The sequence below is a fragment of the Salvelinus alpinus genome, chromosome 11 (genome assembly GCF_045679555.1).
Source record: "Salvelinus alpinus chromosome 11, SLU_Salpinus.1, whole genome shotgun sequence".
Classification (NCBI taxonomy): Eukaryota; Metazoa; Chordata; class Actinopteri; order Salmoniformes; family Salmonidae; genus Salvelinus; species Salvelinus alpinus.
This window is the reverse complement of record NC_092096.1, coordinates 63,761,804-63,784,088: the sequence shown is the minus strand read 5'-3', so window position 1 is coordinate 63,784,088 and position 22,285 is coordinate 63,761,804. Positions and strand designations below refer to the sequence as shown.

The window sequence follows — 22,285 nt, the reverse complement described above, 5'->3', positions numbered from 1 at the left end:
CTCTCTTTATCCTCTCCTCTGTCTCTCTCTCTTTATCCTCTCCTCAGTCTCTCTCTCTTTATCCTCTCCTCAGTCTCTCTCTCTTTATCCTCTCCCCAGTCTCTCTCTCTTTATCCTCTCCTCAGTCTCTCTCTCTTTATCCTCTCCCCAGTCTCTCTCTCTTTATCCTCTCCTCAGTCTCTCTCCTCAGTCTCTCTTTATCCTCTCCCCAGTCTCTCTCTCTCTCTTTATCCTCTCCTCTGTCTCTCTCCTCAGTCTCTCTTTATCCTCTCCTCAGTCTCTCTCCTCAGTCTCTCTCCCCTGCGGTATTGTTTTATCCTCATTTTCTTAGGTGTGGTGGCTAACAGGAAAGGTTGTGAGTGTTTGTATTGAGTCTTCCCTGAGCTCGCACCCCAGGCAGTGATGTGATGCTTGGCATTGCTGGGTGGCACATGCTCGCACTGATGCCAAGCTCTGAGAGAGAGGGGCTGTACACGCTCACACACACGCTCACACACATGCTCACACACACGCTCACACACACACACACACACACACACACACACACACACACACACACACACACACACACACACACACACACACACACACACACACACACACACACACACACACACACACACACACTGTTTTCTCAATGATGAAATGGTTGTTTGAAAGATGAGTTCATATATAGTGCCTCAGACCACACACTGGCACCTAGGTGTTGATTATGGGATCTGTGTGTGTGGGGGTTTAAATTCAGCGTGACATGATGATGCTGGTATTTGTCATTAGGGAGTAAATGTAGCCAGTGCTGGCAGCTTCTTCTAAATCTCTACTCTCTCCCTCCCACTGTCTCCAAACCAGTCACTTAACACTTCCAGGTTTTCAATCTCTCCCTCACTAATGCTTGTGCATGTCCTCAAGACACTCACATTGAGGGATTGTTATCCACAGTGACTTACCAACAACTTCGAGTGTTTTAAATAATCACCGTCACAGGGAAAACCTTTCCTAGAAGTCTATAAACCTTCTCTCACCACAGTTCATCATATCTCTAGCTGTGGATTTCTCCTACCACCCATGCCTACACAAAGGTATGAGTGAGAGGTTGGGTAATTACAGGGTTGTGGAGCGAGAGGGAGCCTGTCAGCCCTCAGGTATTGAAATCAAACACCTCTAATCCCCCTAAGTGTTGTTCTCCCTTTGCACAACCCCTCCAGGCCCCAACGGGTGTTGAGCGTTCGTAGATTCATCAGCTATTCTGCACGCTGGTACACTCAGACGAGAGTGCTCTGAAATCGGAGTAGATAGCCAAAGTGAATTTACCAACGCACCCTAAGCAAAGGGCTCTGACTAGGGCGTCTCTTCGCTGGGCTCTGACTAGGGCGTCTCTTCGCCGGGATCTGACTAGGGCGTCTCTTCGCTGGGCTCTGACTAGGGCGTCTCTTCGCTGGGCTCTGACTAGGGCGTCTCTTCGCTGGGCTCTGACTAGGGCGTCTCTTCGCTGGGCTCTGACTAGGGCGTCTCTTCGCTGGGCTCTGACTAGGGCGTCTCTTCACTGGGATCTGACTAGGGGCGTCTCTTCGCTGGGATCTGACTAGGGCGTCTCTTCGCTGGGCTCTGACTAGGGCGTCTCTTCACTGGGATCTGACTAGGGGCGTCTCTTCGCTGGGATCTGACTAGGGCGTCTCTTCGCTGGGCTCTGACTAGGGCGTCTCTTCACTGGGATCTGACTAGGGCGTCTCTTCACTGGGATCTGACTAGGGCGTCTCTTCGCTGGGCTCTGACTAGGGCGTCTCTTCGCTGGGCTCTGACTAGGGCGTCTCTTCGCTGGGATCTGACTAGGGCGTCTCTCACATGCTGACCTGACCAGACACGTCGCGTAAATGGGTAAATGGGGTGGCAGGTAGCCTAGTGGTTAGAACGTTGGGCCAGTAACCGAAAGGTTGCAAGATTGAATCCCCGAGCTGAAAAAGTACAAATCTGTCGTTCTACCCCTGAACAAGGCAGTTAACCCGCTGTTCCCCGATAGGCCGTCATTGAAAATAAGAACTTGTTCTTAATTGACTTGCCTCGTTAAATTAAGGTTAAATAAAAAAATATATAAAAATGTGGACAGGTTATTCTCACCTTTTTCAAAGTGCACATCAGAATTTCCTAAGAAGGACCGGACATTGTTGCATCCTGGACTTGCATGTTCTGTTAATAAATGTTATTTCTGTGGTTCTGAGCACTGTGGGGGAACACCGTAATCAGGTTAGGCACCCAATGTATATGGGTCCGGTAAATTTCTCATGTCTGGTAAATTAAAATGCTGCTGTGCTAATGTCCGGTGCCACATTTTCCTAACGGAAACCCTGGTTGTGTGTGTGTGTGTGTGTGTGTGTGTGTGGTGCACATGTAGGTGAGCTAGATGCGTCTATCAGCCAGCTGTCAGCCATGCATATCATTGTATGATAATCAGTCAACTTGATTTTCAGCCATAAACAAGCTGCTCCCCCTGACACACACTTGAGTTGACCTTAGAGATCACACTATGACTCTTGACCTGTTGAAGTCCTCTGTGTATTGTGTGTTTGTTCCATTAGACTTTTACAGCTGTCAGTCAGAACTGTCTAACACACTCTGTTCTAACACACTCTGTTCTAACACACTCTGTTCTAACACACTCTGTTCTAACACACTCTGTTCTAACACACTCTGTTCTAACACACTCTGTTCTAACACACTCTGTTCTAACACACTCTGTTCTAACACACTCTGGTCTAACACACTCTGGTCTAACACACTCTGGTCTAACACACACTGGTCTAACACACTCTGGTCTAACACACTCTGTTCTAACACACTCTGTTCTAACACACTCTGTTCTAACACACTCTGTTCTAACACACTCTGTTCTAACACACTCTGTTCTAACACACTCTGGTCTAACACACTCTGGTCTAACACACTCTGGTCTAACACACTCTGGTCTAACACACTCTGGTCTAACACACTCTGGTCTAACACACTATGTTCTAACACACTATGGTCTAACACACTCTGGTCTAACACACTCTGGTCTAACACACTCTGGTCTAACACACTCTGGTCTAACACACTCTGGTCTAACACACTCTGGTCTAACACACTCTGGTCTAACACACTCTGTTCTAACACACTCTGATCTAACACACTCTGTTCTAACACACTCTGTTCTAACACTCTGGTCTAACACACTCTGTTCTAACACACTCTGGTCTAACACACTCTGTTCTAACACACTCTGTTCTAACACACTCTGTTCTAACACACTCTGGTCTAACACACTCTGGTCTAACACACTCTGGTCTAACACACTCTGGTCTAACACACTCTGTTCTAACACACTCTGGTATGAATTGCAGGCTGGGTTCACACTCACTCACTCACTCACTCATCTCCCCATCTGTCTGTTTGCCTGTCTGTCCTGTCTGCCTGCCTCCCTGTCCTGTCTACCCGTCCTGTCTGCCTGCCCTGTGTACCTGTCCTGTGTACCTGTCCTGTCTGTCTGCCTGTCTGTCTGTGTGGCTTTCACTTACTGCTGCTCTATACATATTAGAGGTCGACCGATTTCTGATGTTTCAACGCCGATACCGATTATTGGAGGACCAAAAAAGCCGATACCAATTAATCGGCCGATTAATATATATTATACTTTTTTAAATATACATATATATTATATATAATGACAATTACAACAATACTCAATGAACACTTTTATTTTAACATGTCACCTCTCGTCTACCACCAATACATCGTGTCACCTCTCACCAATACATCGTGTCACCTCTCACCAATACATCGTGTCACCTCTCACCAATACATCGTGTCACCTCTCACCAATACCTCTCACCAATACATCGTGTCACCTCTCGTCTACCACCAATACATCGTGTCACCTCTCACCAATCAATATCAAACACATTTCCTCAAGCTACAGGTTCACCCAGTTACTACTGTGATAGTCACCCTCCCTGTTGAGACATTTGGCTTCAATGGGTTTCAATTGAACATTTGTGACCCTACCGCTGACACTAAATGTGGAAGACTGTTGGAATCCTCTTGATGTTGCTTTCAGGAGGCTTTTACATGCAACACATTCAATTGGTAGACAATGATCCCCCCCCCCTCAAGTCACCGCACCCCCTGGATGGCTGACAGACTAGATTGGGGGGGGGGGGGGAGCTGTCTTTATGAAGTCCTCGTCTGTCGTCAGAGGTACAGAGCAGAGCAAAGGGGACACCAATCAAAACCCTGCATCCCCCTGACCATTAGGATGACAAGTCTGAGTCCTCAGGATGTTGTGTTCAGTATAATACCAACAGGAATAACGTGTGTGGTTTTCAACATCTGATTACTACCTAAGAGATGGGCGGGTGCTGTCATGACTGTCATCAGAGCTCGGTGAGGATTTGGACAGTAGAGGTCTCACTGTCATTGATGTATCACGACGTTGTTCAACCACGTTTCGACTCTTCTGAGCCCCTCCAGTCGACCACGCAGTCACAGAAATTAGCCACGCTAGATGTCTGGTGTTGACGACTCACCGTTGGTGTTCTTTCATTTGGGTAAAGCGTTGTTCTGAAGAATGCGATAGTACGATTCCATGCAGTGTGTCAGTACATTTCTATGCCACTTTATGTTTACATACCCTACATTACTCATCTCATATGTATATACTGTACTCTATACCATCTACTGCATCTTGCCTATGCCGTTCTGTACCATCAGTCATTCATATATCTTTATGTACATATTCTTTATCCCTTTACACTTGTGTGTATAAGGTAGTAGTTGTGGAATTGTTAGGTTAGATTACTTGTTGGTTATTACTGCATTGTCGGAACTAGAAGCACAAGCATTTCTCTATATTCGCATTAACATCTGCTAACCATGTGTATGTGACAAATAAAATTTGATTTGATTTCTCTGCAACAGCATCTCTACTCTCCTACTGACTCTGATGCACTATGCGTCTGTGTGTGTTGTGTGTTTTTATCAAGGACCCTAACTTCTCTTGTCAGTGTCTGTCTGCTTCCTATTGAACCTCTAAAAGCTCGAGGAAGTTTTTGTGCCAAACCCAGCATTGACCTTCTCGTGCTTAACCTGTGTGTGTGTGTGTGTGTGGGGTGTGGTTTTTCAGAATGTCATTCAGCCTGCCATGCACTGTGAGGTAGGGGAAGTACAGCCAGGCCAGTCATCACACAGTGACACTAGTGACTTATTGACCCACTTTCCATAAATTACTGTCATCGTCTTTATCCTGGTGACTTAGTGCACTGCTACGGCTGCTTGGTGGACAGTCCACAGCTCATACACTTCCCAGTGCACTGGATGGCAAGACGGATTCATTCACATCCTTACTAGGTCCAGGTGGGAGTTTTGGCCGGAGAAAACGGTGGTGACCTCACTCTCACTTCCTGTTGGAAAAGAGAGAGTCAGGACTTCCTGTTATTATGAAGGCCTAAGTATTTTTATGTGGAACTACCGTTTGGCTTGATGAGTAGTGTTAAAATGGAAGTACACAGGCCTAGTGACCTATGGTGGTGCTACCCTCTGCTTGCCAGGAGTATTGGCAGGTCCACAGACACACTGAGTCAGAATCAGGATCCTTTGGTTCTTCTGTGGGATGTTACGTTGATTCCCAGCAAAGACCACATGCACAAGGTGGTTCTGCTTGGTCAGTACGTTGTCCCCAGCTGTATACATTCCAACACTTCAGTGTTTTATTTCCCTGTCCTAATTAACTGTATATAGACTAAAGAACATCAACACTGTCTGGCTGGGGAAGTTGTCTCTGTGTAAATGAACTCCCAAAAGCAGAATGTACTGCAGACTGAACCAGTTGTCGTGAGGAGGCGGGAGGAAGCGAGAGAGTGATAGCGGAGGGAGAGAAAAACAGAAACCACAGTTTGGACAGAGCTTCCTTTTCCTCTATTGGCCTTCTCTCCGAAGAGGTGGAAATGTCACCAACAGACCAGACACATATATTTTTTTGATTCTCATTTCCTTTCTTCCCCCTCTCTTCCTCCCTCCATTCAGCGTCCACCATCCGGGGTTAGCTTGTTTTGCTGCACTCGTCCAGACAGACAAATAACAAGAGACATTTTGTCTGTCTCGACGTACGCTAGCTAGCACTCTTGGGGTCGTCAAGTGTTTTGATTGACAGCTGGCTATTTTTAATCCCAGTGTGCCGTTGGGCCTCTGAGGCCAGGAAGTGAACCCAGCTGGCTGATGGACAGAAAGGCATACCTCTTTCTGAATAAAAGTGTAAATGAAGGTATGGTAGCCTAGTGGTTAGAGCGTTGGGACAGTAACCAAAAGGTTGCTATATCGAATCCCCGAGCTGACAAGGTAAAAATCTGTCGTTCTACCCCTGAACAAGGCAGTTAACCCACTGTTCCTAGGCCGTCATTGTAAATAAGAAATTGTTATTAACTGATTTGCCTAGTTAAATAAAGATGTAAAGAAAATAAATGATTGGCCAGACAGTCTACCTCCACCTCTACTTCACTGATCTAAATTGTTTTTTGACCTCTGACACGCTGAGTGTGTTCCCCTCCTTTTCTTGTTATTCTCTGTGATTTTCTTAGCTGGTGCTTGCGGTGGTTCACTGGGCCTATTTAAAGATTGCGCCAGAAAATCCCCCACATAAATAAGCGATCAAGCAAACCAATAAATATTCCCTGTGTGTGTGTGTGTGTGTTGTTGTTGGTGTGTGTGTGTTGTGTGTGTGTTTGCAGTCTGTACATAGAGCTGTGAAGAAAGGGCTGTGGTTTTTCCTGGAACTTGGTTTTCACACTAAGCGCTGTGATGACCAGAGACACCGTCTCTAAGCTACGCCTCAGAGAGATAGCGACAAAGCTGAAATCTCTACCAATCTCCATTTGAGATTCACCTTTTTTGTGCTTTTTCCAATGTCTCCTTTTTGTGTTTTTGAAACCAGTTTTATACCAGAGAAGTTTATGATTGCTTCACACTCCATAAATGGCATGATTTATTTTTATTTTTTAGTATTTAGTTTTATATATTTTAGTATTTTTTTTTTTCACACCCTTTTCTCATATCCAATTGGTAGTTACAGTCTTGTCCCATTGCTGCAACTTCCATACGGTCTCAGGAGAGGCGAAGGTCGAGAGCCCTGCGTCCTCCGAAACACAACCCAGCCAAGCCACACTGCTTCTTGACACAATGCACCCGGAAGCCAGCCGCACCAATGTGTCGGAGGAAACACTGTCCAACTGGCGACCGGGGTCAGCTTGCATGCGCCCGGCCCGCCACAGGAGTTGCTAGAGCACGATGGGACAAGGACAATTGTGCGTGGGTCTCCCGCTCGCGGCCGGCTGCGACGCAGTGCCTTTGTCCCCTGCGCCACTTGGAAGGCCCCTGCGCCACTCGGAAGGCCCCTGCTGTGCTCTTTATTATGAGAAAGTGATGTCCTCTCATTGCCTGATATTGACCTAGTTGTGTGTGAGAGATATTTACAATGTTATCACCGTAGCTGGCCTGAGCATGATGCTGATATTTACAATGTTATCACCGTAGCTGGCCTGAGCATGATGCTGATATTTACAATGTTATCACCGTAGCTGGCCTGAGCATGATGCTGATATTTACAATGTTATCACCGTAGCTGGCCTGAGCATGATGCTGATATTTACAATGTTATCACCGTAGCTGGCCTGAGCATGATGCTGATATTTACAATGTTATCACCGTAGCTGGCCTGAGCATGATGCTGATATTTACAATGTTATCACCGTAGCTGGCCTGAGCATGATGCTGATATTTACAATGTTATCACCGTAGCTGGCCTGAGCATGATGCTGATAATTACAATGTTATCACCGTAGCTGGCCTGAGCATGATGCTGATAATTAGGTGATGATCGCAGCGAAGGTTGACCATGGTGTTGAGCAAGCCTTTAGCCTACTATAAAGCAGGACCTTGCCTGTTTTATTTTTTAGAAAGATAAGCTTGAAATGGACTTGGTCCAACACATATTAAAGTTTTAGCTTTCTTAATAATCCAGAAAGTCAACAATTATTTCTGTTTGCTTTAATTAACTCATTGTCTTTTTCTGTTCTTCTCCCTTCTTTCTCTCCACATTAAAATATCTCTCTTGCAAATATCTCAAATATCTTATAGAGGGTCTACTTTAGCCCCCCCCCCCCCCCCCCCCCCCTCCCAGGACTGAGGGGATAAGGGAGAGAAGGACACAGGGATGCAAACTAGTCACCTTTTGGCGAAATTCGCCGTTTTGAATCCAAAATAGGTGACCTATGTGATTTGTGTAGATCCGATGAGAAAAGTTTGTGCGGGGGGGCTTTGGGTGACTACTGGCTGTATGCGAACGAGTGATGCGCATTTGGAGCAATACTGGCTGTATCCAAGGCTCAGCCAATCAGGATGCTAAGAGCAGTCCCAGAGCAGGGCCTTACAGGATGCTAAGAGCAGTCCCAGGGTGGAGTTATCCTTGGGTTCCAGGTTCAGACTGCTAACGCGTCAAGTTTCCCTCTGTGATGCCCTGGCAGTGTTGTGATACGTTTCCCCCTGTGATGCCCTGGCAGTGTTGTGATACGTTTCCCTCTGTGAAGCCCTGGCAGTGTTGTGATACGTTTCCCCCTGTGATGCCCTGGCAGTGTTGTGATACGTTTCCCTCTGTGATGCCCTGGCAGTGTTGTGATACGTTTCCCTCTGTGATGCCTTGGCAGTGTTGTGATACGTTTCCCCCTGTGATGCCTTGGCAGTGTTGTGATACGTTTCCCTCTGTGATGCCATGGCAGTGTTGTGATATGTTTCCCCCTGTGATGCCTTGGCAGTGTTGTGATACGTTTCCCTCTGTGATGCCTTGGCAGTGTTGTGATACGTTTCCCTCTGTGATGCCATGGCAGTGTTGTGATACGTTTCCCCCTGTGATGCCTTGGCAGTGTTGTGATACGTTTCCCCCTGTGATGCCCTGGCAGTGTTGTGATACGTTTCCCTCTGTGATGCCTTGGCAGTGTTGTGATACGTTTCCCCCTGTGATGCCTTGGCAGTGTTGTGATACGTTTCCCTCTGTGATGCCTTGGCAGTGTTGTGATACGTTTCCCCCTGTGATGCCATGGCAGTGTTGTGATACGTTTCCCCCTGTGATGCCTTGGCAGTGTTGTGATACGTTTCCCTCTGTGATGCCTTGGCAGTGTTGTGATACGTTTCCCCCTGTGATGCCTTGGCAGTGTTGTGATACGTTTCCCCCTGTGATGCCCTGGCAGTGTTGTGATACGTTTCCCTCTGTGATGCCTTGGCAGTGTTGTGATACGTTTCCCCCTGTGATGCCCTGGCAGTGTTGTGATACGTTTCCCTCTGTGATGCCATGGCAGTGTTGTGATATGTTTCCCCCTGTGATGCCTTGGCAGTGTTGTGATACGTTTCCCTCTGTGATGCCTTGGCAGTGTTGTGATACGTTTCCCTCTGTGATGCCATGGCAGTGTTGTGATACGTTTCCCCCTGTGATGCCATGGCAGTGTTGTGATACGTTTCCCCCTGTGATGCCCTGGCAGTGTTGTGATACGTTTCCCTCTGTGATGCCTTGGCAGTGTTGTGATACGTTTCCCCCTGTGATGCCTTGGCAGTGTTGTGATACGTTTCCCCCTGTGATGCCATGGCAGTGTTGTGTTAAAAGAAATAGCTTGAGAAGAAAAAGCGGTGTTGGTAGGATAGGAATGACTGTGATGTGTTCCTCTGATGTCATTGTTGTAAAATAAACGGGTCTCTTTTCTGGTATGACTATAGCTGTGACATCACAGATGACTAATGTGAAATGTTTTGCGGTTCATGTTTCAAAGTTTGAGGTGAGATCACCTGGTTTATCATCTCTCTCTCCTCCCTTTCTCAATTCAATTTCAATTCAATTTAAGGGGCTTTATTGGCATTGGAAATATATGTTTACATTGCCAAATCAAGTGAAATAGATAATAAATAAAAGTGAAATATTTTTTTATTGTTTAACAGTAAAAATTACACTCACAAAAGTTCCAAAAGAATGAAGACATTTCAAATGTCATTATGTCAATATACAATGTTGTAACGATGTGCAAGTAGTTAGTGGTGTTTGTTGTTCACCGGTTGCCCTTTTCTTGTGGCAACAGGTCACAAATCTTGCTGCTGTAACGGCACCTTGTGGTATTTCAACCAGTAAATATGGGAGTTTATCAAAATTGGGTTTGTTTTTGAATTCTTTGTGGATCTGTGTAATCTGAGGGAAATATGTCTCTAATATGGTCATACATTTGGCAGGAAGTTAGGAAGTGCAGCTCAGTTTCCACCTCATTTTGTTGGAAGTGTACACATAGCCTGTCTGCCGACAGCGACCTTTCACTCTTTCTCTCCCCCTCTATTTCTTTCTCTCTCCCTCTCTACCTTCACCCTCATCTCTCCCTCTTTCTCTCTCCCTCTCTCCCTTCTCCCTCATCTCTCCCTCTTTCTCTCTCCCTCTCTTCTCCCTCTTTCTCTCTCCCTTCTCCCTCATCTCTCCCTCTTCCTCTCTCCCTCTCTCAATTCTCCCTCTTCCTCTCTCCCTCTCTCCCTTCTCCCTCACCTCTCTTTCTCTGTGTTAAGGCGTCCGTCCTCGCCAACTGTCTGTGTTTGGCCACTGTGTCACATGGTCTCATGCTGCAGCCGCCTGTCTCTGTCTCTCAATTAAATTTGCTTTATTGGCATGACGTAACAATGTACATACATATTGCCAAAGCTTATTTTGGATATTTACAATATAAAAAAATAAAATGAGAATCAAAGTTGTCAACGGTACAACAGTAACAACAATAACCAAGGGTCAAAATAACCATACATTCAACCATAACAATAAGCATACAGTAGAGTACATGTGCAGGTTGATTGGTCTGTCAGACACTGTCCCTCAACTTATGGCAGGCAGCAATGTAGTGCGCTGCCAACCCACAGCGCTCTGTCTCTCTGTCTCTCTGTCTCTCTGTCTCTCTGTCTCTCTGTCTCTCTGTCTCTCTGTCTCTCTGTCTGTCTGTCTGTGTCTGTAACCAGGTGTGCTTTCTCATCTCCTACCTGGTGTGTGTGTGGTATTTAGCTGCGTACTCAAGTTGTGATCTCTCTCTTTCTCTGCAGGAAGTTTGGGGAGCGCCCTCAACCACAGCGCCTAACAAGGTGAGTACACAGACACACACACAGACACACACACATTTCAGTATGCTTGTTTTATCCACAGACAGTTCAACAGGGCTTGTTATGGTTAGGATTAGGGGTGAGATGAGGCCAGGAGACTGGTCTCAGCAGTGTTTCTGTTGGTCCTTTGGTCAGTCAGCCTAGAGAGAGAGAGGAGGATAGGTGTGTGTGTGTGCCTGTCAAATCAAATCAGATTTTATTGGTCACAGACACGTGGTTAGCAGATGTTATTGCGAGTGTAGCGAAATTCTTTTGCTTCTAGATCCGACAGTGCAGCAATATCTAACAGGTCATATCTAACAGGTCATATCTAACAGGTCATATCTAACAGGTCATATCTAAAAGTAAATATCTAACAGGTAATATTTAACAGGTAATATTTAACAGGTCATATCTAACAATTCCACAAGAAATTGTGTGTACGTATCCATGCCGCTCCAAGGTGAAAATGAGCGGTCGAGCATTCTCTGGAACACACAAGCGTTGTTTTGGAGGGGGCCCTGTCCTCTCCGCCTTTTGATCTCTCCCCCTCTGCAAACACTTGTTACCGACGATCGGAAGAAAGACACTGTGGTTAGTTTAGAGATGTTGTCTATGAAAGGTGTTTGTGTGTGTGCAGCTGTGTTGCGGTTACCCCAGAGCGTGGCCCTGTTTATTTTAGTTTGGCAGTGACTGGGGCAGCTAAAAGCCAGGGTCCTCCAGGGCCTGCTAAGTCTCGGGTCCTTCAGGGCCCCACTGTCAGCCAGGCTGTTCCACTGTTCAGCTGATACAAAACACACTGTAGACTGCTCGAAATGCTGCCTGGCTTTGTTGCTTTGGAGAAGAAACCCGGTCACCAATGTTAAAGGGGAAACTTCAGAGACACTTGAAACTCATTCTGAAAATGAAAATCTATAATATATGCTGTGAGATCTGACTCAATTTTAGACTTACCTGTAGGCTATATGAATGTAGGCCTTATTTATTGTCATGTGATTTTAATGAACTAGAATGTGCCTGACGTCACAAATTAAGTTGACATGGGGGGGGGAGATTTCAGTTTCCTCTGACAGTCAATTCTCAGCCCATTGTGCCTTAATGACAATGGGAGAGGGTATGCTGACTGACGTGACTGTCTGTTGATGTTTTCATTTAACCCAAGGGTCCTGGGTTGAGGACGCGTGTCATGTCCCCTTTGTGATCCAAAGGGGTGCTCACCAATAGGGCTCCAAGACTCTTTGTGTTTTTTTCCTCTGTGTGTGTGTGTGTATACCTTTTGACTTTGTGTGTGTTTGCGTGTGTGTGCCCGCATTTGACCCTGTGTGTGTGTGTGTGTGTTTGCCCCTCCCTGTCCTAGCCAGCTGCAGGTTTAAAAAAAAAAGAAGTGTATTTTAATTTTATTTAATCTTTATTTAACTAGGCAAGTCAGTTAAGAACACATTTTTATTTACAATGATGGCCTACCCCGGGCAAACCCGGACGACGCTGGGGGGGGGTCTGGGTGATTCCACTCTATTCTGGTGTAGCTAGACACTGTGACCGATACACTGGACAGATGCCACTCTGCTGTATCTGTAGTCCGGCTTAACTCCACACACGCAGACACATCATTACTGACCCCCACTTTGCCCTTTGTCTCTGTCTATCTGTCTGTCAATCTCTCTGCCAGTGGCACACAAAGCTATACCACTAGCCTATAGCTTTCTGTTGTATACCGCTAGCCTATAGCTTTCTGTTGTATACCAGTTTTGCTGTCCAGTATTGACTTGTGTAGTATAGATCTGTCCTCCATTCTCCTGTCCGGCAATCTCCTATTCAGTTTTCCTTTTGATGTGCTGTAGCATCTCTTGTGTGGTTGCGTTCCTCACGTCTCCTCGCATGTCTCTTTTGTTTGTGTGTTGTGTTCCGGTCATCTTTTGTTGTGTGTGCTTTGTTGTTGCATGGCTGTTGTAGTGTGCTGTGCGTGTCGGCTGTGCGTGTCGGCTGTGCGTGTCGGCTGTGCGTGTCGGCTGTGCGTGTGGTGGTGAAATGTCACTTTGTTTCTCAAATCAGATGACTTGGGTCCAGGTCCTAAAATAATAACCAGCCACCTGTGGGTAGATTTGGACATTGGTGGGTAAAATGTCTATTTCACCAGCCACATTGGTGGGTGGTCAGGGCTCCACAGTGTGAGTATTTCACTCGCATTCGTGAATAAAAATGGAAAAAGTACCCTTAAGTAGTACTTTAAGTATTTTTACTTAAGTACTTTACACCACTGGTCCTGCAGTAGCTGCTTTCAAAGTATTTCTGCCATTTTGTTTCATAGCTGCTAAATGAAACGCACAAAGTCAAAGAACTACAAATCCTATAGACTATCCCACCTTGCGCTGCAACACTGCCTTGCTGGGTTCTGTGCGCACGTGAAGAGCTGAGTGAAAGATTCACTTTTAGAAGCGCTGCGTACAGGCATACAAGTTGATCTAATTTACATGAAACGAAGCTCTACTGAAGTGAGACTTTGTCCTTGTGTTGCTTGGCTATTTCCATTGTTTTGTTCACAAGCTAGGTTGTTTTTCTATGTTTCAATTTCAACTGCTAGGGAAGAGAAGGCAATGCTTCTACTAGTCAATCTTACAGGTACAAACATGACTCTAGTCGCGTTACCATGGTAACCTCCCACCCTTAAAGGGGCAGGTGAACATTTTTGCCTCAACTGTGAAATTTTGGTTAAAAGACTCACTTCTTAATCCACCTATCGTGTCAGATTTTGAAAATATGCTTTACAGCGAAAGCAATCCAAGCTTTTGTGAGTGTATCAATCAACGCTAGAACAGCTAGCCCCAAATTAGCATGGTCACGAAAGTCAGAAAAGCAATAAAATTAATCGCTTACCTTTGATAATCTTCAGATGTTTGCACTCACGAGATTCCCAGTTACACAATAAATGTTATTTTTGTTCGATAAATATTATTTTTATAACAAAAAAACGCCATTTGGGTTGCGCGTTATGTTCAGACAACTACAGCCTCGTTCCGTTCGACGAAAATTCCAAAAAGTATCCGTAATGTTCGTAGAAACATGTCAAATGTTTTTTATAATCAATCCTCAGGTTGTTTTTAACATACATAATCGATAATATTTCAACTGGACCGTAACCTATTCAATAAAAGAGAGAAACAAAATGGAGAGCTACCCCTATTTTTCAAAATAAAAGCCTGAAACTATGTCTAAAGCCTGGTCACAGCCTGAGGAAGCCATTGGAAAAGGAATCTGGTTGATACCCCTTTAAATGGAAGAAAGACGGGAAATGAAACACAGATTTAAAAAAAATCACTTCCGGGTTAGATTTCCTCAGGTTTTCGCCTGCAAAATCTGTTTTGTTATACTCACAGACAATATTTTGACAGTTTTGGAAACTTTGGAGTGTTTTCTATCCTAATCTGTAAATTATATGCATATTCTACGATCTGGACCTGAGAAATAGTCCGTTTACCTTGGGAACGTTATTTAAAATAAAACTAATAAAAATCTGGCCCTTAGCGTCAAGAAGTTAATAGTAATACATGTATTGTTTTAGAAACATTTACAAAGCATGCTCATCTGTTTTTTTTTTGTTTTTTTTTGTAAATTTAGCAAAATATTTTGGCTGGTAAAAAATCTGAATGGCTGGTAGATTTTTTAAAAGTACATTTTAGGCCTTGCTTGTGTCACCCCACCCCTCTTGTTTTTCCTCTCTGTGTGTGTTTGTGAGCGCATGTTTGTCAGTGTATTCATAACACTGTTATACAAATAAAATAAATATAAAAAGTTATAGCGCGTGTGTCCGTGTTTGTGTGTCCGTGTTTGTGTGTCCGTGTTAATCTGTCTGTGTTTGTCTGTCCGTGTTTGTGTGTCCGTGTTTGTGTGTCCGTGTTTGTGTGTCCGTGTTTGTGTGTCCGTGTTAGGATGTGTGTGTGATTATAGGAAGTTGAGTTGGTGCTGTACCCTGGTCAATGGGTTACCCTAGTTAATAGGTTAACTACTCAACCAGTGTTCATTTCATCAAAGAAATATTAGTCACACACCTATTTTTCAAGTGTCAATTGATGAGACTATAACTCACAGCTCATCTTTAAGCCCAGGGCCCTGGGTCTGAACCCCGCCCTGTGCAACTTCGTCCTGGACATCCTGACGGGCCGCCCCGAGGTGGTGTTCAACAAACCGAAGGAGCTGATTGTGGATTTCAGGAAACAGTAGATTGAGCATGCCCCTATCCACATTGACAGGACCGCAGTGGAGAAGGTGGAAAGCTTCAAGTTCCTCGGCATACACATCACTGACAATCTGAAATGGTCCACCCACACAGACAGTGTGGTGAAGAAGGAGCAGCAGCACCTCTTCAACCTCAGGAGGATGAAGAAATTTGGCTTGGTCCCCAAGACCCTCACATACTTGTACAAATGCACAATTGAGAGCATCCTGTCGGGCTGTATCACCGTCTGGTACGGCAACTGCACCGCCCGTAACCGCAGGGCTCTCGGAGGGCGGTGCAGTCTGCCCAACTCATCACCGGGGGCACACTGCTTACCCTCCAGGACACCTACAGCACCTGATGTCACAGGAAGGCCAAAAAGATCATCAAGGACAACAACCACCGAGCCACGGTCTGTTCACCCCGCTATCATCTAGAAGGCGAGGTTAGTACAGGTGCATCAAAGCTGGGACCGAGAGACTGAAAAACAGCTTCTTTCTCAAGGCCATCAGACTGTTAAATAGCTATCACTAGCCGGCTTCCACCCAGTTCCTCAACCCTGCACCTTAGAGGCTGCTGCCTAATGTACATAGACATAGAATCACTGGCCACTTTACTAATGGAACACGTGTCACTTTAATAATGTTTATATATGGCTATACTCATCTCATCAAGGGAAAGGGTGGCTACTTTGAAGAAGCTAAACGCTAAAATATTTTTTGATTTAACACTTTTTTGGTTACTACATGATTCCTGAGGTGTTATTTCATAGTTTTGATGTCTTCAATACAGAAAAACCCTTGAATGAGTAGGTTTGTCCAAACTTTTGACTGCTACTGTATATACTGTACTCTATTCGACTGTATTTTAGTCAATGCCACTCCGACGTTGGTCGTCCTAATATTTAGATATTTCTTTCCATTATTTTACTTTTAAATGTGTGTATTGTTGTGAATTGTTAGATACTACAGCACTGTTGGAGCTAGGAACACAAGCATTTGCTACACCCACAATAACATCTGCTAAATATGTGTATGTGAATTTGATTTGATTTGAAAATTTGATTTGATTTGAATTGACTAAATAGACCCAGAAAAAAACAATAATTAAATAGATTTTTCATTTCAGTTGACTAAAACGAGACAAGTGCAGTTCTGTTCAGCTGGTGAGCTGTGGGGGAGCAAGTGATGAGTGTGGGCAGACAGGCTCAGCTCCGCTCTGGCTCCGTCTCCGATTATGCATACCGTGCATTGCTTCCCTGTAGCTAACCAGTCACCACCAGCATTCTAGTTAGCTACCCTTTGCCTGGTTAGCCTAGAGTCTGATCCTGGTGGGCGTTCTACTAAGCTTACATTGCTAACATTGCTAACTAAGCTTACATTGTTTTAAGATGGTCATACCAAGGATCATTTTGTTATTTGATTTAGAATTTTAGTTAGAAATTAATGTAAAAAATGTATTTGATTAATCAATGAATTTGGCCTTACTGCTAAACTCAGCAAAAAAATAAACGTCTCTTTTTCAGGACAATCTTCATTGTAAAGGGTTTAAACACTGTTTCCCATGCTTGTTCAATGAACCATAAACAATTAATGAACATGCACCTGTGTTCCGGTCTTTAAGACACGAACAGCTTACAGATGGTAGGGAATTAAGGTCACAGCTATGAAAACTTAGGACACTAAAGAGGCCTTTCTACTGACTCTGAAAAACACCAAAAGAAAGATCCCTGCTCATCTGCGTGAACGTGCCTTAGGCATGCTGCAAGGAGGCATGAGGACTACAGATGTGGCCAGGGGACTAAATTGCAATGTCCGTATTGTGAGACGGCTAAGACAGCGCTACAGGGAGACAGGATGGACAGATGATCGTCCTCGCAGTGGCAGACCACGTGTAACAACACCTGCTTAGGATTGGTACATCCGAACATCACACCTGCGAGACAGGTACAGGATGGCAACAACAACTGCCCGAGTTACACCAGGAACACACAATCCCTCCATCAGTGCTCAGACTGTCCGCAATGGGCTGAGAGAGGCTGGACTGAGGGATTGTAGGCCTGTTGTAAGGCAGGTCCTCACCAGACATCACCGGCAACAACGTCGCCTATGGGCACAAACCCACCGTCGCTGGACCAGACAGGACTGGCAAAAAGTGCTCTTCACTGACGAGTCATGGTTTTTGTATCACCAGTGGTGATGGTTGGATTTGCGTTTATTGTCGAAGGAATGGCCACACCAGATACTGACTGTTAGTCACATGTCTGTGGAACTTGTTCAGTTTATGTCTGTTGTTGATTCTTGTTATGTTCATACAAATATTTACACGTGTTAAGTTTGCTGAAAATAAACGCAGTTGACAGTGAGAGGATGTTTCTTAGCCCATAGAAAGGCATTGAATAACAGATTCATACATGGAAAAACAGATGGTAAACAAAACAAAAGTGTCTGTCCTATATCTGAGATAATGGAATTATATTTTGTTATACATATTTAACCAAATTTTTTTTTAGGCACAAACTAATTCCATATATACATTACTAGTATTCATAATTTAAAAAAAAAAACTGGTACCTGGCTACTTTCAGTCGAGTCTTGAGGCGTTTGGCGTCCTTGAGCAAAACAACCGGCAGGTGCATTCGTAAAGTATTCAGACCCCTTCCCCTTTTCCACATTTTGTTACGTTACAGCCTTCTTCTAAAATGGATTAAATATATATTATATATATTTTTCTCGATCTACACACGATACCCCATAATGACAAACCGAAAACAGGTTTTTAGAAATGTTTACAAATGTATTAAAAACAGATACCTTATTTACATAAGTATTCAGACCCTTTGCTATGAGACTCGAAATTGAGCTCAAGTGCATTCTGTTACCATTGATCATCTTTGAGATGTTTCTCCAACTTGATTGGACTCCACCTGTGGTACATTAAATTGATTGGACATGATTTTGAAAGGCACACACCTGCCTATATAAGGTCCCACAGTTGACAGTGCATGTCAGAGGAAAAACTAAGCCAATCAGGCCTTCATGGTAGAGTGGCCAGACGGAAGCCACAACAGCCCACTTGGAGTTTGCCAAAAGTCACCTAAAGAACCTTAAAACCAGGAGAAACAGGAGAAACAGGAGAAACAGGAGAAACCCTCAAAGCATGAGAAACAAGAATTTCTGGTCTGATGAAACCAGAGTAACGTCTGGAGGAAACCTGGCACCATCCCTACGCTTAAGCATGGTATCATGCTGTGGGGATGTATGTCAGCGGCAGGGACTGGGAGACTAGTCAGGATCGAGGGAAAGATGAACGGAGCAAAGTACAGAGAGATCCTTGATGAAAACCTGCTCCAGAGCCCTCAGGACCTCAGACTGGGGCGAATGTTCCCCTTCCAACAGGACAACGACCCTAAGCACGCAGCCAAGACAACGCAGGAGTGGCTTCGGGACAAGTCTCTGAATGTCCTTGAGTGGCCCAGCCAGAGCCCGGACTTGAACATCTCTGTAGAGACCTGAAAATAGCTGTGCAGCAAGCTCCCCATCCAACCTGACATAGTTTGAGAGGATCTGCAGAGAAAAATGGGAGAAACTCCCCAAATACAAGTGTGGCAAGCTTTTAGCGTCATGCCCAAGAAGACTCAAGTGTGTAATCGCTGCCAAAGGTGCTTCAACAAATGTATTACTAAATCAAAATGTAAATCAAATAACAAAATTATCCTTGGTATGACCATCTTAAAACAATGTAAGCTTAGTTAGCAATGTAAGCTTAGTAGAACGCCCACCAGGATCAGACTCTAGGCTAACCAGGCAAAGGGTAGCTAACTAGAATGCTGGTGGTGACTGGTTAGCTACAGGGAAGCAATGCACGGTATGCATAATCGGAGACGGAGCCAGAGCGGAGCTGAGCCTGTCTGCCCACACTCATCACTTGCTCCCCCACAGCTCACCAGTTGAACAGAACTGCACTTGTCTCGTTTTAGTCAACTGAAATGAAAAATCTGTTTAATTATTGCTTTTTTCTGGGTCTATTTAGTCAATTCAAATCAAATCACATTTTCAAATCAAATCAAATTCACATACACATATTTAGCAGATGTAATTGTGGGTGTAGCAAATGCTTGTGTTCCTAGCTCCAACAGTGCTGTAGTATCTAACAATTCACAACAATACACACATTTAAAAGTAAAATAATGGAAAGAAACATCTAAATATTAGGATGACCAACGTCGGAGTGGCATTGACTAAAATACAGTCGAATAGAGTACAGTACATACAGTAGCAGTCAAAAGTTTGGACAAACCTACTCATTTAAGGGTTTTTCTGTATTGAAGACATCAAAACTATGAAATAACACCTCAGGAATCATGTAGTAACCAAAAAAAGTGTTAAATCAAAATATATTAGAGCTTTTAGCTTCTTCAAAGTAGCCACCCTTTCCCTTGATGAGATGAGTATAGCCATATATAAACATGATTAAAGTGACACGTGTTCCATTAGTAAAGTGGCCAGTGATTCTATGTCTATGTACATAGGGCAGCAGTCTCTAAGGTGCAGGGTTGAGGAACTGGGTGGAAGCCGGCTAGTGATGGCTATTTAACAGTCTGATGGCCTTGAGAAAGAAGCTGTTTTTCAGTCTCTCGGGTCCCAGCTTTGATGCACCTGTACTAACCTCGCCTTCTAGATGATAGCGGGGTGAACAGACCGTGGCTCGGTGGTTGATGTCCTTGATGATCTTTTTGGCCTTCCTGTGACATCAGGTGCTGTAGGTGTCCTGGAGATGCTGTAGGTGTCGATGATACAGCCCGACAGGATGCTCTCAATTGTGCATTTGTACAAGTTTGTGAGGGTCTTGGGGACCAAGCCAAATGTCTTCAGCTTCCTGAGGTTGAAGAGGTGCTGCTGCTCCTTCTTCACCACACTGTCTGTGTGGGTGGACCATTTCAGATTGTCAGTGATGTGTATGCCGAGGAACTTGAAGCTTTCCACCTTCTCCACTGCGGTCCTGTCGATGTGGATAGGGGCATGCTCAATCTGCTGTTTCCTGAAATCCACAATCAGCTCCTTCGGTTTGTTGACCACCACCTCGGGGCGGCCCGTCAGGATGTCCAGGACCAAGTTGCACAGGGCGGGGTTCAGACCCAGGGCCCTGGGCTTAATGATGAGCTGTGAGTTATAGTCTCATCAATTGACACTTGAAAAATAGGTGTGTGACTAATATTTCTTTGATGAAATGAACACTGGTTGAGTAGTTAACCTATTAACTAGGGTAACCCATTGACCAGGGTACAGCACCAACTCAACTTCCTATAATCACACACACATCCTAACACGGACAGACTAACACGGACACACAAACACGGACACACGCGCTATAACTTTTTATATTTATTTTATTTTTATAACAGTGTTATGAATACACTGACAAACATTCGCTCACAAACAAACACAGAGAGGAAGACCAAGAGGGGTGGGGTGACACAAGCAAGGCATAAAATTAACAAAAAAAATCTACCAGCCACTCAGATTTTTTACCAGCCAAAATATTTAGCTAAATTTACACAAAAAAAAAAAACGGATGAGCATGCTTTGTAAATGTTTCTAAAACAATAAATGTATTACTATTACGAAGTGAGTCTTATAATGTTTATAATGTTAATAGTTTTATCAGCATTTACATTTTATGTATTCCTACTGGTTGTATGAATTTGGGATCTATTGTCCCACAACTGTCCCAGAGTCTGTTTGTAATAGGATATTTCTTTCTCGACAAGCTGACCAATAGAATAGGTCAAATCTTCTACTATGGAGGATAGTGGATTGATATAGACTAGTGATTTTGAAGTTTGGTACTCGTCTTGTTGGCTAAGGAAAAGTTAATGTGAACAGTTATTCTCACCTCTTCAAAATGCACGTCAGAATTCGGTAAGAAGGACTGCACATTGTTGCATCGTCGATTTGCATGTTCCGTTATAATTAATTACCATAATCTAAATGTGATTTATGTCATTCTGATCACCGTGGGTAATTAAACATGTTGCCGGTCAAATGTCCAGCGCCACATTTTCTTAACAGAAACCCTGGTGTGTGTGTGTGTGTGTGTGTGTGGCCACATTTTCTTAACAGAAACCCTGGTGTGTGTGTGTGTGTGTGTGTGTGTGTGTGTGTGTGTGGCCACATTTTCTTAACAGAAACCCTGGTGTGTGAGAGAATGAGAACCTGATGTGTGAATTCTGGTTGAACTTGGCCTTGTGCCGTGTGGCCCCTCCAGGGGTGTAAGAGATTAATGGGGCTCCCTTCACTGCCTTCACACACACAAATGTTCTATGACAACAACCACATCTTAACCAACAGTCGTCCTCCAGGACTGTTAGTATGAACTTCTGAACCAAGAAGGTTTTGAAACATGGGACAACACTCTTACAATAGGACCAACCATTTGTAACCAGGATTGAAATGCATTCATTGGTTTTTGACCAAGATCTTCTTTTGGAATATCCCATCGTTTTTGTGGAGAACAGTCCTGTTACACTCTAATCCTACTTCTAACTATCAACTAGTGATGGGGGGAAAAATCGATAGTTACATTTCGGAATATTATTTTTGCGCTAGTTTGCTGAACCTCCACCGAAACCTGTATTTTTGTCTTCATAGCTTGTTCTCCATCTTTAAGTTATTTCCATGACTGATCAAAACTGGTTTTCTCATGGCTCTCTCTTGTTCTTGTGCAGCAGACATACGATGAGCAATATGTTTGGAACATCGAATCGTAATAAAATCACACAGTATCGAATCTCAATACATATAGAATCATGAGAATGTCAATACATATCGTATCTGCAACTAAGTTTTGCGATAATATTGTATCATAAGGTCACTGGCAATTCCCAGCTCTACAATCAACCAGTGC

General features: G+C 44.2%; 1 protein-coding gene across 1 annotated transcript in view; it reads left to right on the top strand.

Annotated features, from left to right (window-relative positions):
• The window catches only part of rbpjb (recombination signal binding protein for immunoglobulin kappa J region b), an 83,361-nt gene that overhangs the window by 29,567 nt on the left and 31,509 nt on the right, over positions 1-22,285 (top strand). The window contains exon 2 of the mRNA XM_071333968.1: positions 11,131-11,169. Within this exon, the coding sequence (XP_071190069.1) occupies positions 11,131-11,169 (39 nt within the window). The remainder of the gene's footprint in view (positions 1-11,130; positions 11,170-22,285) is intronic.